A 15,662-nucleotide genomic window follows, 5' to 3' on the forward strand; every position below is an offset into this window, starting at 1 on the left:
GATCTGGGCAGCATCTATGACCTACGCTGCAGCTTGCAGCAACGCCGGATCCTTAACCCACTGAGCAGCGCCAGGGATTGAACTTGCATCCTCACAGAGGCTATGTCAGCTTCTTAACCTGCTAAGCCACAGTGGGAACTCCCTTTTTCTTCCTTTCAGCACAGAACTGTGTACAATCAGTACTGTTTGTTGCAAGCGGCAGAGGGGAGGGGCCGGGGGGAGGGGGGAGGTCTTCCCTTGCATTGCTTCTCCTGACAAAACTTTGAGAGGTAGGTTGAGTTTTCTCTTTATACTTGGGAATCAAGAGGCTCCATGAGGTTAGGTCACTCCCCACATCAGGACTCCACCAAGGTCGGTCTGACTCCACAGTCCACACTCATAATAAGCCGTGTACACACAGCCTGTGGAATAACAGGCTTAGGTAACTCCCCGCCCAGGTTTCCTCTTGAGTCTTATCTGCTCCTATAGGGAGGGCTTCAGCCATGAGCACCGGCCCCGGGGGGGATACACACAGAAAAGTACTTCCGTCTGGGCCGTCAGTCCCATGTGCTCGATTGCCCTGTCATCAGCCTGTCACTGCTGGGAGGGGCGCGTCCCCGGTCTAACCTGTATGACCTGGTTGTCTTTCCAGTCCAAAATCCATGCTGCCCGCAGCCTGAGCGAAATCGCCATTGACCTGACGGAGACGGGGACGCTGAAGACGTCCAAGCTGGCCAACATGGGCAGCAAGGGCAAGATCATCAGTGGCAGCAGCGGCAGCCTCCTCTCGTCAGGTAAGCAGGGCCTCTGAGCCCCAGCAGGTGCCCCTGAAGCACGGCTTCAACCCAGGGGGTGGGGGAGCTCCGAGGAAAGTGGGGGTCCAGGCAGCAGCTGAGATGGCTGGGCGGGCCCACCAGGAGCCAGCTCTGGTTTCCAGACCAAGGTTTTCGGCCACATGAGCATCAGAGAAAACTACCGAGGTGGGGGTGGGGAGAGGAGCAGCCGCAGGGCCACGCAGTGCAGCGGGGAGACGATGTTGGCCCCTTTGTCTCTTCTGGCAGCCTCTAGAGCCTTCCAAGGGCTGATGGGTGACTGGCAGAAATGTCAGCTCCAAGGACAGAAGGTGGAGGGTTCTCCTGTGTCACTCTGGGGTCTAAAAGTCAGGGTCGCCGTGCCGAGCAACCTACATTCTGTTCCCAAGTGGAACTTCTCAAGGCTTTCCAAAGTACTGAATGCCTGTGATCCTTTGGGAAGGAAAGACTTGCTGTCACAGAATGGTGACTGGTGCCTTTTGAAAGGCGGAGTCAGACGATCTGATCGCCGATCTGATCACGTCTGCAGGGCCCTGGGCGAGTCATTCCTCCTGAGACTTTGGGAGGGGCAGAAATGCCCTGAGGCTTCAGGACTGGCTGCTGTCACTAAAAGGGGTGCTATTCCCTGGAGTGACCGGAAGGGGAGCTGTTGGAGTTGGGCGGCGGGGGCGTTGGGGGGGGGGATCACTGTCGGGAAATGTTTGGAAAGTACGATGCAGGCCACGTGGTCAAGGCTTTGATGGCTCTTGGGGCCAGGGCACCCTTCCTTGCGTCGGAGCCGGAAAGTCAAGCAAGAAGCCTTTGCCCTGCCTCATCGTCCAGGGTCATCTCTGTAACTACATCCGGTGACTACAGACAGTAAGAAAATGAAATTAAAAAGGAAAAGGCCAGGAGGTGGGCGAAAAAGCTGACAGCTATCTGGTTAGCTTCTGGGCTGGCGGAGTCCTGTCACTGCCACGAAAACATTCAGACCTGAAGGCTGAGAGTGAGGATCTGTGTCCTTCGTGAGCTGAGAGGCAGATTTACTGAGAGGCTGATGGAGCTCAAGGCCCCTTGCGGGACAGGGAAGGTCCTGCCCCCACCTCCCACCCGTGGCGGTGTGTTGTGTACAATCTGCAAACGTAATACACTGTGTGTTCTTTTTCTTAAATGGAGCCACCATAATTATGTAAGTTTCAAGCCCCACAAAGTTGAGCCTGCCTCTGCTGGGTCACCATAAGGTTCACCATAAACCCCTTCCTATCTTGGATTCTTAAAAATTTTTCATCAGTGCAATGGGCTGAGGAATCATTATCTCCGAGGCTCAGAGATTTCCAGTGAAGACGGTGGAAACTGTATCAAAGAGAATGCCTTTCAAAGTCCAGGGTCCCTGCCTCGAATTCCAGCCACTCCTGATCCCCTCTGAATGGCCAGGGCAGAGCCAACCCCTGAGATTGTCCCCAAGATACTCCTACAACCACCGCGCCCTCCCACCCCCACCCCGCTGCCCCTGGTTAAAACCTAGAGTCTCAGGTTTGGGCCTGGGTTTATCCACCCACTGTCCTCCTTATCCAGCCACAGATGACCTTCAGCCTCAGTGGAGGGGGTGCCTCCTTGTGGTGGCTTCATATCCACTTGGAAATCTGAGTGCTTTCTCAGTGTGGCATGTTATAGCCAGAAGAATGGATTTTTCCAGCTCAGGGGCTCCCTGACCCCCAGTGCAGCAGAATCTCTCTAGAGGGTCCATTCAAACTCAAATAGCCAGGCGTCTGATCTGTTAGGTCTGAGATGAGCCTGGGAATCTGCTTTTTTTTTGGTCTCTTTAGGGCCGTGCCAGTGGCATAGGGAAGTTCCTGGGCTAGGGGTCAAATCGGAGCTGTAGCTGCCACCTATGCCGCAGCAACGTGGGATCCAAGCTGCATCTGCAGCCTACACAGCAGCTCACAGCAATGCCAGATCCTTAGCCCACTGAGCAAGGCTGGGGATCGAACCTGCAGCCTCATGGATGTTAGATTCATTTCCTCTGAGCCATGATGGGAATTCCAAGGTTCTCCCCACTTTAAACCAGTGGCCTGGTCCATCTATCCAGGCCCTTTGTCCCTGACAGCCTCCAGGGGTACAAACCTAACAGCAAGTACAGAGGAGGTGTGGTAAGCAGGAGTTCCAAGCTTCTGACATGCCAGTAACTTCACTAGACTGTCAGACATGAGATCCAGGGAGTTCCCACTGTAGCACAGCAGGTTAAGGATCCAGCCTTATCTTTGAGGCGGTGCAGGTTAAAGATCTAGTGTTATGGCAGCTGCAGCTCTGATTCCATCCCTGGCCCGAAACTTCCATATGCGGCGGAAAAAGAAAAAAAAATGAGAGAGATCCAGGCATCTTTAAGGCTGCTAGCACTTCCTCTTTGTCACTGCCATCAGCTCGACATTAATCATCAATCCTATGGGTTAGAAGAGAAATCAAAAGAAAACTTTCCTGCTGAATCCACTCTCACAGCTAATATAAGCATCTTTATCCCAGGATATTAATGCAGTTTTTGCTTTTTTTTTTTTAATATGCTTTAGTGGTAAGGACCCCAGGCACAGCTGTTTGGGTGCTGACAGAGGCAGCCGAGGCCTCTTGCCCTCCCTGCTTATGCAGTGGCTCTGTGTGCAGCCCTGAGGCCCTCAGCCCTTTTCCTGCCAGCCCTCTGCTGCACAGCTAAGCAAGAGGAGAGCTGGGTGGAGGAGCAGGTGGGAGGCATGTGTGAGCCCTGCCTGTGACCAGGTCAGGGAGCACGTCAAACTGAGCCCAGTTTGGATCAGGTTGGATCCTGAAGAACGGCAGATGCCAAGGCTGAGGCTCCACGGGGAGGCTTCTCTCCCATGACTTGGGAAAGGCCGAGGGGCAGTGGAGGGAAGGACCATGCATGGAAAGGGTTTCCTCAGTCAACGCGGGAACTCCTAGGCCCTGTGGATCTGGTCGTTGCTCCCCCCAGGGCTGTGGTGGCTGCCCGTCTGACTTCTTTATTTTTTCCATTTTTGGCCACCCCTTGGCTTATGGAATTCCAGGGCTGGCCAGGAATCCGAGCCATAATTGCCCACAAAACTGCAGCTGCAACGCAGGATCCTTCCCCCCCGCTGTGCCAGGCCCGAGGATCAATCCTGTGCCCCAGCGCTCCCAAGATGCTGCTGATGCCGTTGCGCCACAGCGGGAGCCTCCCGTCTAGCATCTCCTGTGCAGGAGAAAAAGCGTTCACTGGGCAGGGCCTTGCAGTCCCGCCTGAAGGGACATGGGAAAATCTGGACCAGCCTCCCACTGTGCTTTTCATCCTGTGTACCCTGGCCCCCCCTCCCCGACTGCAAGTCCAAGAGGCTTTTCAGTGATGCACAACCACAGAATAAGACAGGGCCCTGATTTAAACCCTCTTACTAGGACACTTCCCAGACCCTAGGGCCCTCGCCTTCCGTTCGGGAATTAGGATCCAAATAACCCAGCCGATTTGGTCACCAATTTTTTTCTCCCTCCTCTCCTGCCTCGTGCTAAAAAAAGAAAGATGGTGTCCAATAAATATGCCTGAAAAGCATTTTGAGAAACACGTCATCACTGGAAAATCCTTTTTGTCTACGTCTAGCCCAGGGCCGGAGACCCAGGAGGTGCTCAGGACACAATATTAAATTTTTAAATTTTTTTACATTATATACCCACGATTCATTTCTTCCATAACTAGAAAGTTGTAGCTTTTGACTCCCTTCACCTTTTGGCCCACCGTCACCCTTTGCCTCGGACAGCTGCCCAGATGTTCTCTTTACTCTGAGTCTAGGGTTTTCGGGTTTTGTTTGTTTTTAGAGTCTACATATCAGTGAGATTGTATGGCATTTATCTTTCTCGGTCTGGCTTGCTTCCCTCAGCACAGTGCCCTCAGAGTCCATGTATGTTGTCACAAAAGGCAGGATGCCGTGTTTTTTGTTGTTATGGCTGAATAATCGTGTGTACATGTGATGTGTATCGTGTAGTCACCACTTCTATGTCCGTTCATCTGCGGGTGGACACTTAGGTTGCTTCCATGTCTCAGCTATTGTGAATAGCACCGCCGTGAACAGGGGCATGTAGATAGCTTTTCAAGGTCGTGTTTCATTTCTTCAGATAAATACCCAGAAGTGAAACTGCTGGATCCTAGGGTAGTTCTGTATTTTAGTTTTTGGAGGAACTGCCCGCTGTTTTCTACAGCGGCTGCCCCAATCTGCGTTCCCACCAGCAGGGTCGAGGGTTTGCTTTTCTTCACCTCCTTGCCAGCACTTGTTCATTCCTGCCTTTTTGATGGTAGCCATTCTAACAGGTGCGAGATGTATCTCCTGAGTTTGATTTGCATTTCCCTGATGATAATAATGGTGAGCATCTTTTCAGGTACCTGGTGGCCATCTGTATGTCCTCTGCGGAAAATGTTCAGATATTCTGCCCATTTTTTTTAACTGGATTGTTTAGTTTATTTTTTTAATTGGATTGTTTGGTTTAACTGAGTTGTATGCGCTCTTTATCAATTTTGGGCATTAGCTCTTTATCAGGTACGTAATTTACAAATATTTTCTCCCATTGAGTAAGTGGCCTTTTCTTTTTGTTGATGGTTTCCTTTGCAGAAGCTTTTTAGTTGGAGATAGTTCCACTTGTTTACTGTTATTTTTGTTGCCTCTGCTTTTGTAAATTCAAAATTTCATCACCAAGACTCATCTCAGTGATACACAGTTATTGAAATTAAATTTTGGGGGTTTTTTGTTTTTTCTGTTTTTATAATGATTTTTATTTTTTCCATTATAGCTGATGTACAGTGTTCTGTCAGTGTTCTACTGTATAGCAGGGTGACCCAGTCACATATACACGTATACATTCTTTTTTCTCACATGATCATGCTCCATCACAAGTGACCAGACATAGTGCCCAGTGTTTGAAATTAAATTTTGAGGAAAGCAGTTAGGAGTCCTGCCTGGGCTGCATTTTTAAGAACCTTCTATGTTCCTGGATGTATGGTATCTTGATCCTTGCCAAGATCTCTCATATACCTGTTACCTTCATTTTCCCTCAAATTGTATTGTATGGCTTTTGTCATGATAGTATCAGACTTTCCAAGGCTAATCTTTTCAGGCCAAGCTTCTACCACAAATAGCATCCATACTCATTATCTTTCATTCATCCTTCCACCCGTGTCTGTACCCAGGTTGTGGTGTCACTGAGTAGAACTGTAATATTTCTACAGTACAAACATTTTTTTTTCCAGCTCCTGAACTTTGCTAGGGACTATACACTGTGCATTTAAAAAATTATAGCTTCTGGGGTTCCTGTCGTGGTGCAGTGGGAACGAATCCAACTAGGAACTATGAGGTTGCAGGTTCGATCCCTGACCTCACTGGGTGGGTTAAGGATCTGGTGTTGCTGTGAGCTGTGGTGTAGGTCACAGACGTGGCTCAGATCTGGCATTGCTGTGGCTGTGGTGTAGGCTGGCAGCTGTCGCTCCAGTTAGACCCCTCGCCTGGGAACTTCCATAGGCCGAGGGTATGGCCCTAAGAAGAAAAAAAAAAATTATAGCTTCTCTCATCAAAGAGTTGGCATATTATTTATTGACGTAAAATGGAGATAAAATATGTCCAACCATTAACAGCTTTGAAGGTGACTTTCCTCTTTGACAAGCGCACATCATTAGCAAGTCCTGGGCTTCGGGAATTTTAAAGGTACCTGAGGTCCCAGATGCTAAAGAAGGAAGAAATGTCATTGATGTCGATAAATTTAAAAGCGTTATATTAATCTTTACCTACAGCCTTCAGTTCTGAGGATTCTAGCGACTGAATTTTCTTTTCTCTTTGATGTCAACACCTTTGCATTTAAGTAACCTTAAAGTTAGTCCATTGCTTAGGCTCTTAAATCAGTATATTCCCAGTCAGATCAGATTGACCGTACAAAGAAAAAATTTCACATTTGGAAATATGTAACTTCAAAGTTAAAATAAAAGCCAGTGTAGGGAGTTCCCATTATGGCTCAGCAGGTTATGAACCCAGCTACTATCCATGAGGATGAGGGTTTGATCCCTGGCCTTGCTCAGTGGGTTAAGGATCTGGCTTTGATGTGAGCTGCAGCGTAGATGAAAGATGGCATTCCGATCTGGCTGGCACTGCTGTGGCATATGCTGGCAGCTGCAGCTACAATTCATCTCCTAGCCTAGGTATGTCCATATGCTGTAGGTATGGCCCTAAAAAGAAAAAAATAAGTAAAAAATTAAAGCCAGTGCCATCTTAAAAAAAAAAGAAGTCAAAAGTCCACAGTTACTAATAGCCTAAATAAAAAAGTTCCGCAGAGTTGAAATGAATTACTGAGGCTTTGGGCCCAGACCCCCTGAATTCTCAGCTGTCCCATGTGCAACCGTAGCCCTAGTTGAGGCCCTGAGAGGTGGCGAGCCTTTTGAGCTGTGCTGGAGCAAAGGGATCAAACCCTTAGCTCCTGATCTAGGACTGGATGAGATTCAGGCCCTAGGAAGTTTATGGATCCCACATCCCAGACCCCTTTGTGAAGGGGCTCTGGTGGCCAGGCTTTGAAAAGATGTAAGGATCCTTGTCCCAGAGCACATCTGCTGAGAGATGGCCCAGCCTTCCCAGGGTCCCCTGGAAGAGGGCAGCTCAGGGCACAGCCCCCTCCTCCAAGCCCGCAGAACCCCCCAGCCCGCCCCCCATCTTGGTCTCCTTACAAGTGATGCACCCCTGGGTCCCCAGCCAGGCTGCTAACTTGCAAGGTATGTAAGCAGGGGTCTTGTATTCACTTTGCCCGAAGAGAGCCTCCAAATTGGGGAAAGGGGGGAGCTCAGATAGAGTGTGAGGGGACAATTGTGTAATCAAGCCATTTGGTTATGATGTTTTCAGGGGTCAGGACAAGCTTTCTAGATCCTGCTGTGGGAACTTGAAAGGGTTTATTCGTCTCTTCTTTACCAGCACACCCCTCCCCCCTTCTTGAAATCTCAAAAAAGATTGGAGAGGGAGGAAAAAATGGAATAACAAAAAAAGCAACCTTGTGCATGGTCTTCCATAGCGACTCTGAAAGTGAGAGAGACGGGGTGGGGGGGTGTAGGATTATCCTAGCATTGCTTCTGGAATGTGCCATCCCACAACAGTTCTGATTTCAGTGGGAGAGTAGGGACTCAGGGAGATAGATCCCCCCCCCAGTCTATTTGAAGAAAATGGTACAAACTGGCTTAGGGAATACCCCCATGTTCTGCAGCTCCTCTTGGGTTGATGTGTTAACCACCCCAACACACAAAAAAAAAATGTTGCTGCACATCCTTTCTTCAAGAAACAGAACAATGAGACTGATGATGGCTCCTTGAATGGAAATACAGGGGCCGAAGCCACCCACTCTCTCCAAAACAAAACAGCCTGTTGTGTCTATAAATAGGAATGGAGCTGTGCAATTAATGACATGGCGGTTGAGTCATCTTCGTTGTGAAGAGCGGGATTGCCAAGAATGTGGTGATGGATCTTTGGCTTAAAAGAAAAAAAAAAAAGCACAGAAACCTGCAGTGTGCTGTGATCCGCCAGCCCTGACCCTTTCCGCTCTGGGAAAACATGTTGTACCAGGCATAGGGCTGCCCAGCCCCGGACCCGTCTCCATGCATGAGTCAGCTCTTCACACGGTCCCCTTCTCTGACCGCGAGCACTTCCTGCCATTGTTGGGAAGTTTATTAATAACTAATGTAACAATGAGGGTGCCAGCTCTCAGGCCAGAGAGCTGATCTGATAGGCGTCTGCCAGCTTGATGGCCAGGGTTATATTCAGCTCGAAATACACAGCCTGAAGTTGGTAGTCATCACATGATGTCTGGGGACTTTTTGCTTCTTCTTTTCGTCTTCAGCCTTTCTCTTTGGCTGTCGCTCTATCTCTTCCCTATATTTCTCTCCAGCCTTCGAAAGTTCTGTCTGTCCCCTCTCCTCTCAAGTCATGTGATGGACAGGAGTCCAGGGCCCTGTCAAGGGTTTGGTCATCGGCTTAGTGCTCTGCAGGTGGGCTCAGCGCGCAGCCCCACCAGGAGGCTGGCCCTCTGCAGGGTGTGTTTATACTGGACTGTGCACTCAGCCGAGGCTGCAAAATCTCTTTTGGTGGAATGGATGTTTCTGGCTATGCAGATGTTTCAATGGGCCTGAGTCGAAATTGTGCGCAGAAGGTAGCAGGCTTGTCCCTTTGCGCTTTCACCCTGTGATAGAAACCCAGTAAAAGTTTCTCACTGAAACCTAATTTATGCTGATATATTGAAACCTCCAGGTATAAAGGAATATTTGCCTGCTAAAGAATTACCAGGACAGGAAGTTCCTGTTGTGGCTCAGCGGGTTACAAACCCAACAAGTGTCCACGAGGATGCAGGTTCAATCCCTGACCTTGCTCAGTGCATTAAGGATCCCGTGTTGCTGCAAGCATCAGTGTAGGTCGCAGACATGTTTTGGATCCAGTGTGACTGTGGCATAGGCCAGCAGTGACGGCTCTGATTTAGCTGCTAGCCTGGAAACTTCCATATGCCACAGGTGTGGCCATAAAAAGCAAAAAAAAAAAAAAAAAAGAATACCAGGACAGAATGATCATTTGTAACCTAAGTGAACAACTTTGAAAATAATGGGATTTAAACATTGAAAAAGAAATATTCCTATCCCCTCTCACAGGCCTTGTTCTTTTCCCATTTATTGAGGCCAGCCCTCCTAATATTGCCGTCAAATAAAAGAATCTTGGAGCCAGAAAGATAAGCTTCCTTGTTTCACGATAGAGGAAATGGAACCCCTGTGAGTTACTCCTAACACTGGTTCCAATGAGGTATTTTACCAGATGCTGCTAAATTTTTTTTTTAAATCAGTTGTTCAATTTCTCTCTGTCCCTCCCCCACTCCTTTCTCTTTTTAATTATTTTTGTACCCTTCACCGTTTGGTAAAAGTACCCCACTGACCACTTTTTTTCTCTCTTTCTTTCTTTCTTTTTTTTTTTTTTTTTTTTTTAAGAGCTGCACCCATGGCATGTGGAGGTTCCCAGGCTAGGGGTCCAATCAGAGCTGTAGCCACCAGCCTACACCACAGCCACAGCAACACCAGATCTGAGCCGCATCTGCGACCTACACCACACCTCACGGCAACGACGGGTCCTCAACCCACTGAGCAAGGCCAGGGATCAATCCCACAACCTCAAAGATAGTATGTCGGGTTCTTAACCCACGGAGCCACAATAGGAACTCCCTGAACCCTTTTTTTTTTCCCCCCCTGAGGCCCAGAGACTCCCAGCTGCCATCTTTTGATGTTTGCTTTTCAAAGCGCCCCCGTTTCACTGCTCTTTTCCATGAACTGTTTGATTTTTTAAATTTTCGACCCTACTGGCAAGAGTTCCAAGCACTCACTTCTCATGTGAAAAAAAGAAAAAAAATCACATTTGATTCCGAGATGCTCTCCAGAGGTGCCCCATTTATCCCCATCTGCTATGTGGCTCTATTTCCCGTGGTCTCTGAGGACCCCGGGATTCCTCTGTAAGGAATTCTTCATTGAGGATTTGGAAGGCAAATAAATAGCTCTTGAGCATAGAGAAGGCTTTAAGACCTTTCCTTCCTATTTATTCCTGGGGTGTCTGCCAAAACTTTTCCTTTACAGCTTTTACAGATCTGCTGGGAATATGCCTTCTTCCTTTTTTTTCCTTTTTTCCCCCTCAAAGTTAAACAGACAGATTGTCATTTCCTTCCCTTTCAGGACAACAGATTTCTTTCTTCTTTGGGGGTACTGTTTGTCTGGAATTTCCCCCTGCTTTCAGGGAGGAGAGCACGCCTTTTGTCCTGTGAGATCAGCGGGCTGGTCATCCGTATTCCATCTGTGTAGAAACAGATGAGCCCCAGTTCCTGACAGCATTCTCTGCAAGAGGATGCTTTATCACATCCGGCGCAGAGTAGCCCAGAGTCTTTTGAAAGATTGGAAGAGTTCCTGTTTTGGCTCAATGGGTTAAAAACCCGACTAGTATTTTTTTTTTTTGCTTTTTTAGGGCTGCACCTGCAGCATATGGAGGTGCCCAGGCTAGGGGTCAAATTGGAGCTACAGCTTCCAGCCTACACCACAGCCACAGCAACACCAGATCCAAGCCACATCTGCAACCTAATTCACAGCTCACGGCAATGCTGGATCCTTAACCCACTGAGCGAGGGCAGGGATCAAACCTGCAACCTCATGATTCTTAGATTTGTTTCCGCTGCATCATGATGGAAACTCCCCAACTAGTATCCTTGAGGACACGAGTTCGATCCCTGACTGCCTTACTTAGTGGGTTAATAAGAGTCTGGCATTGCTATGGCTGTGGCGTAGGCCGGCAGCTACAGCTCCAATTCGACCTCTAGCCTGAGAACTTCCATATGCCCCAGGTATAGCCCTAAAAAGGAAGGAAGAAAAAAAAAAAAAAAAAAAGATGGGAGCCAGTTCTCCACCCCAGCCCTGTGTTTGTCAGCTGGAAGGGGAGCTGCTGTTGGTGTGTGCTGGCCTTTCCTGCACCCCCTGTCCCAGGGAACCAGCTGCCCACTCGGTACAGCCTGGATTGCCCCAAAGGAAACTCAGGCGGCAGAGTGCTTTTTTGCCATGTCTCCGGCAACACAGAGAGCATGTTTCTCCATGGACAGCATTTGGGGGTTGACACACAAGCTTCCAGCTCCCCACTGATGGTGGCTCTGACCTTGAGTACATCCTTCCAACCCTCCTGGCTGGGTTTGGACAGGAATTGTCTTCTCTGAGGTCAGAGCTTTGTCTCTCTCTTCAGCAGCCAGGTTCTTCATGACCAATTTCTATAAAATCCTTTGAATGGGGATTGAAACACAGTCAGATAGCCTCAAACAGAAGATACTGTTGACCTGGGATCATTCAAATAGAAACTTACTGAGCAGTAACTGGGAGGGAAGGCTTTCCAGAGAACTAGTCTGCAGCCGGTCTTGCTGGCAGTGGAACAGGGGGAGACCTAACCACCCCCAGACTGGATGGGAGAGATCACCGTCAGCCCATCAGGGTAATTGTCTAAATGGCCCCGGGCCTGGGCTCACCCCTTACATGGTAGCTGCCCCCTCTCCCATTCAAGTGCATGGCTTGTCTCTTCCTTCCTCCTGCTGGACAGTTTTTCATGGCTGGACCCATGTCCTGTTACCTGTCTTCCCGCCCCCATCCCTCCCCCACCTGGCTCACAGAAGGTGCTTCTGAGACGTCTTCTTCATTGGCTCATCCCTTCCTCCTGGCTGCCTCTGTGTTCATCCACGCGGTACTGCAGGCAGGGCTAGGCTGGAGAGGCAGATAGGGCTGCACACCAGCCATGTTTATGACGCCAGGTCAGAGGCATGGTGTTTCCATTCTAAGATGAAACAGCCCAAACTCAGCCCTGATGGAATCCCAGCTCTGCCTCCCTCCATCCCAGCGACCTCTTCTCTGAAAATGGGAGTTAATGGTTTTGTGAGGATTAAATGAGTAGCACACAGGAGATGCTCCTGTCAGGAGTTCTGTAAAGTCCCCTTCCTTCCCCTTCTTCTCCCAAGTTTCCGGCACATGTTCCTACCACCAGCCTTCCATGCTTCTGGCCTTTCCACTCTTCTTCCTCTTTTTACATGATGAGGCTCCCGGGAATTAGGGTGCCAACTCTTACCAAAGGCCAGGGACGCTACTGCAAACAACTGCCCACGGTCATGTTGCGCCCATCGTGTTCTGAGCTCTGTTCTAAGCATCTTGCAAGCTTGGTCTCACTTGATGCTCCCGACTGCTGAAGAAGTTCTGTTTTCATTCCCACATTATAGGGGAAGTAGCAGATTTAGAGCGGTTATGTAACACTGCCAAGTCTTCACAGCTAGTAAGTCACAGAGCTGGGACACAAGCCCAGACTCGTTAACTCTAAACTGCTAGATGGTTATGCTTCTGGCTCCGGAGGCTGCAAGACCAGCTGAGATTTCCCAAGGTGTAGTCATATCCCTCTTTCCTTTAAACATGGTGCTGCTTGGGTTTGACCAACAGTAAGCACAAAGTATTTATGTGCTACTTAGATCTTTTTAAAATATTCACATCACCCACATTTTCCCTGATTCCTGTGCCAATTCATAAAGCTTAGATGGTCCTTCTCTCCTAGCACTTGGCCACTGTCTGGTCAATCTATACATTTTGATATCTCACCCTCCTGACTCCAGAAAAGAAGTTCAGTTCATCGTGGAATTTCATTAATCCCAATCACAGCTTGGATGAAACTCTTCCTTAATACTCAAGTGTACTGATATTTGCTTTGGTCTGTTGATAAGATGCTTTGGTCTGCTGATAAGATGCAGAGGGAAATCCTTAGGTGCTGGACGATAATTAGACATTTCCTTTCAATTTGAAGCAAACTGTAATAGTCACTGGGAGAAGGACCAAAGTTGAAGGAATGCTTGTCTGTTCCAGAGGCAGGCATGGTAAAGAAAAGGGGAGGAAGATGGCCGTGCATGTAAGGTTCCTTGGTAAAAATTGCAAAAAGGATTTGCTAGAGGCTAGAGGAAACTGCCTGAGTATGTTGTTTATTAAGTAGTAGTTTCCTCAAGTTTGGAGGAATGTTGGAGGTTGGTTAATTGGTCATTTTCTAGTTGGGGACACCATGGCTCTGAGAGGTTAACTACGAGAAATCTGACACCAATTCATAGCTGACGTATGTTGGAAATCTGGTTCTCTTTTATCCTTCTCTGCTCCTCTCAAAGATGGAAGATTTCCATCTTGTTAATTTCTGAGATAGCAAACGTATAACCTTAGAGTAGGGTTGCATGCAAAAAAGGCACATGTGTGTTCACATAACTAGAAATGGTTAAGTCATAGTAACCGAGAGCTTTTATACAGTAGACCAAGCCTAGGTGCCGATTGGGAATTATTTCTCTGTCTAAAATTCTTTTAGAAGTACTCAGGAACCTTTAATCTACATGACTCCTGTGGCCCTGAGGCTCTTGTGATTGTGTCTCTCCTTGGATTCGTTCTATTCTGTCACTTGAGGGGATTAATAATGAATCTCTGCCTCCTGACTTCTGGCTCTCTGTTCCACCTACCTCTTAGATGTCACATATGCCATTTGGGGGATGTCTAGAGGGCATTTGTGGAGATGGTGACATCAACATCAGAGAGCATTTGGGGCTCCTTCCTCTGATGCCCGTGAGTTTCTGTCTCTGGCTCTTACTGGCATCCTTGTCACAGGGCACTCAGCCACCTCTCCTCATGGTTGCCATATCTGCCTGGTGGCGGGTGACAGCCCCACAGGCTCTGAAAGAGAGATTCTGTGAGAACTCAGAGTGCTTCCCCAGACAGTGCCCTTCCTTTACAGAAAGAGACATCGGGAACCTCTTTTCAAATGCAAGGTGACAAGACCCCCCCAGTACAGAACTGCCCTAGCTTGAGGAGGATGAAGTAGAGGTTCCAGAACATTGCGAACCTCATTAAGCCTGACCTACCCTCATCCACAGCCTCCCCAAAGGCATAACAGCAAACCCAGGGGCTCAAGAAACAGAATTCAAAAACAATTCCTAGACCTCCATTGCTCTTTCTAAAGACAAGCCTTGGCACCTGAGTGGTGCCTGCGTTGCAGAGAGTTCTTTTCTTTGGCAAATGCCTCCTTGATCAATGGCAAGTAAGTTGTTGCAATCATTTTCACTTTCCGACTCTACCCAGTGTGTACATGTGTGACTGTGTACACTCACTCATGTGTCATTTACTCTAGATACTGGGGGTTTACCTGTCCCAGGCCCAGTGCTAAATGCTGAATGTGCATGATCTCATTAGTTTTATTTATTTATTTATTTATTTATTTATTTATTTTTTTTTTTTTTTACTGCTGCACCTGTGGCATATGAAAGTTCCTGGGCCTGGGGTCCAATCAGCTACAGCTGCAGCCTGTACCATACCCATGGCAATACCACATCCTTAACCCACTGGGTGAGGCCAGGGATCGAACCCACATCCTCACAGAGACAGTGTTGGGTCCTTAACTCACTGAGCCACAGTGGGAACTCCTGATCTCATTAGTCTTTACAGGGCACTTGCCCAAGATCCCCTATCTAGTGACTGGCTTAGAGTGCCTCAAAACCAGATCCTTTTACCTTCTCACAATCCAGTTACCACGAAAATGGAGAGCTACATGTCCGGGCCAGGCCAGCTCACTCACTTTTCAAAGACTTAACTTGATACCTGGCTCCATATTCCTCATGAAGCAACTTCAGAAATAAAGCTGCGAGACAGAGCCGGCCAGCCGTAGTGATGCCAGACATGGAGAAGGCCTCTTGAGCCATCCACTCTGTCTTCTGTGGGTTTGGTATTTAGGCTAATTATTATAAATAATAACAATTTAGGTAACACTAATGAGCTCAAGACCAAAGCTTAACTAATCTCGTTAAGTAGAGATCAGGTCATCCAGAAATGTGCTTTACCGCCCAGAGTTTAATGTGACAATTTTTACCAGTTGTGACTTTAGTTCATTCTTGGATTTGACTTCATAAAGCATCATTTCCTATTGAGAGGTTAGGCGGGATGAGAGGGAAAACAACTTTTCACTTGGGCTAGAAATCCTCTAATCTTCTTGGACCCAATTTTCTCCAGGTCTGTTTTTTTAATATAAAGTCTGACTTCCTTCCAATATTATTTTACATTCTTATTAATTCTTCAGATGATGGAATAGAGGGTACCTCATTCAGTTTTCCTATCCTCACCTGTGGTTGGTGACTCTGACTTTGGGAATAAGATTAAGACTCAAGATGATTTAGCTGTGTTATATTAGTTGGAGGTACACTGGAGGTAGTTCAGTATGAATTAGCTCGGGGTGATTGACTTAGGGACGTAGAAACCCTGAACTGTTTGATAAAGGGGGCAGCATGTAGTAATGCCCAGCCATGTGTCACATG

General features: G+C 48.0%; 1 protein-coding gene across 30 annotated transcripts in view; it reads left to right on the top strand.

Moving 5' to 3' along the window:
* The window catches only part of FRMD4A (FERM domain containing 4A), a 665,655-nt gene that overhangs the window by 607,893 nt on the left and 42,100 nt on the right, over positions 1 to 15,662 (top strand). For all 30 annotated transcript variants that reach the window (XR_014817943.1, XR_014817941.1, XM_084980227.1 and 27 more), the window contains one exon: positions 632 to 773. Coding sequence is in view for 28 of the 30 variants with exons in the window: in XM_084980227.1 (XP_084836353.1) it covers positions 632 to 773 (142 nt within the window). In the remaining 2 variants the exon portion in view is untranslated. The remainder of the gene's footprint in view (positions 1 to 631; positions 774 to 15,662) is intronic.

The sequence above is a fragment of the Sus scrofa genome, chromosome 10 (assembly GCF_054392235.1).
Source record: "Sus scrofa isolate SSC_HxYL_T2T_F1_AM1 chromosome 10, Sscrofa_HxYL_maternal_Yorkshire_Landrace_v2.0, whole genome shotgun sequence".
In the NCBI taxonomy this organism is placed as follows: domain Eukaryota; kingdom Metazoa; phylum Chordata; class Mammalia; order Artiodactyla; family Suidae; genus Sus; species Sus scrofa.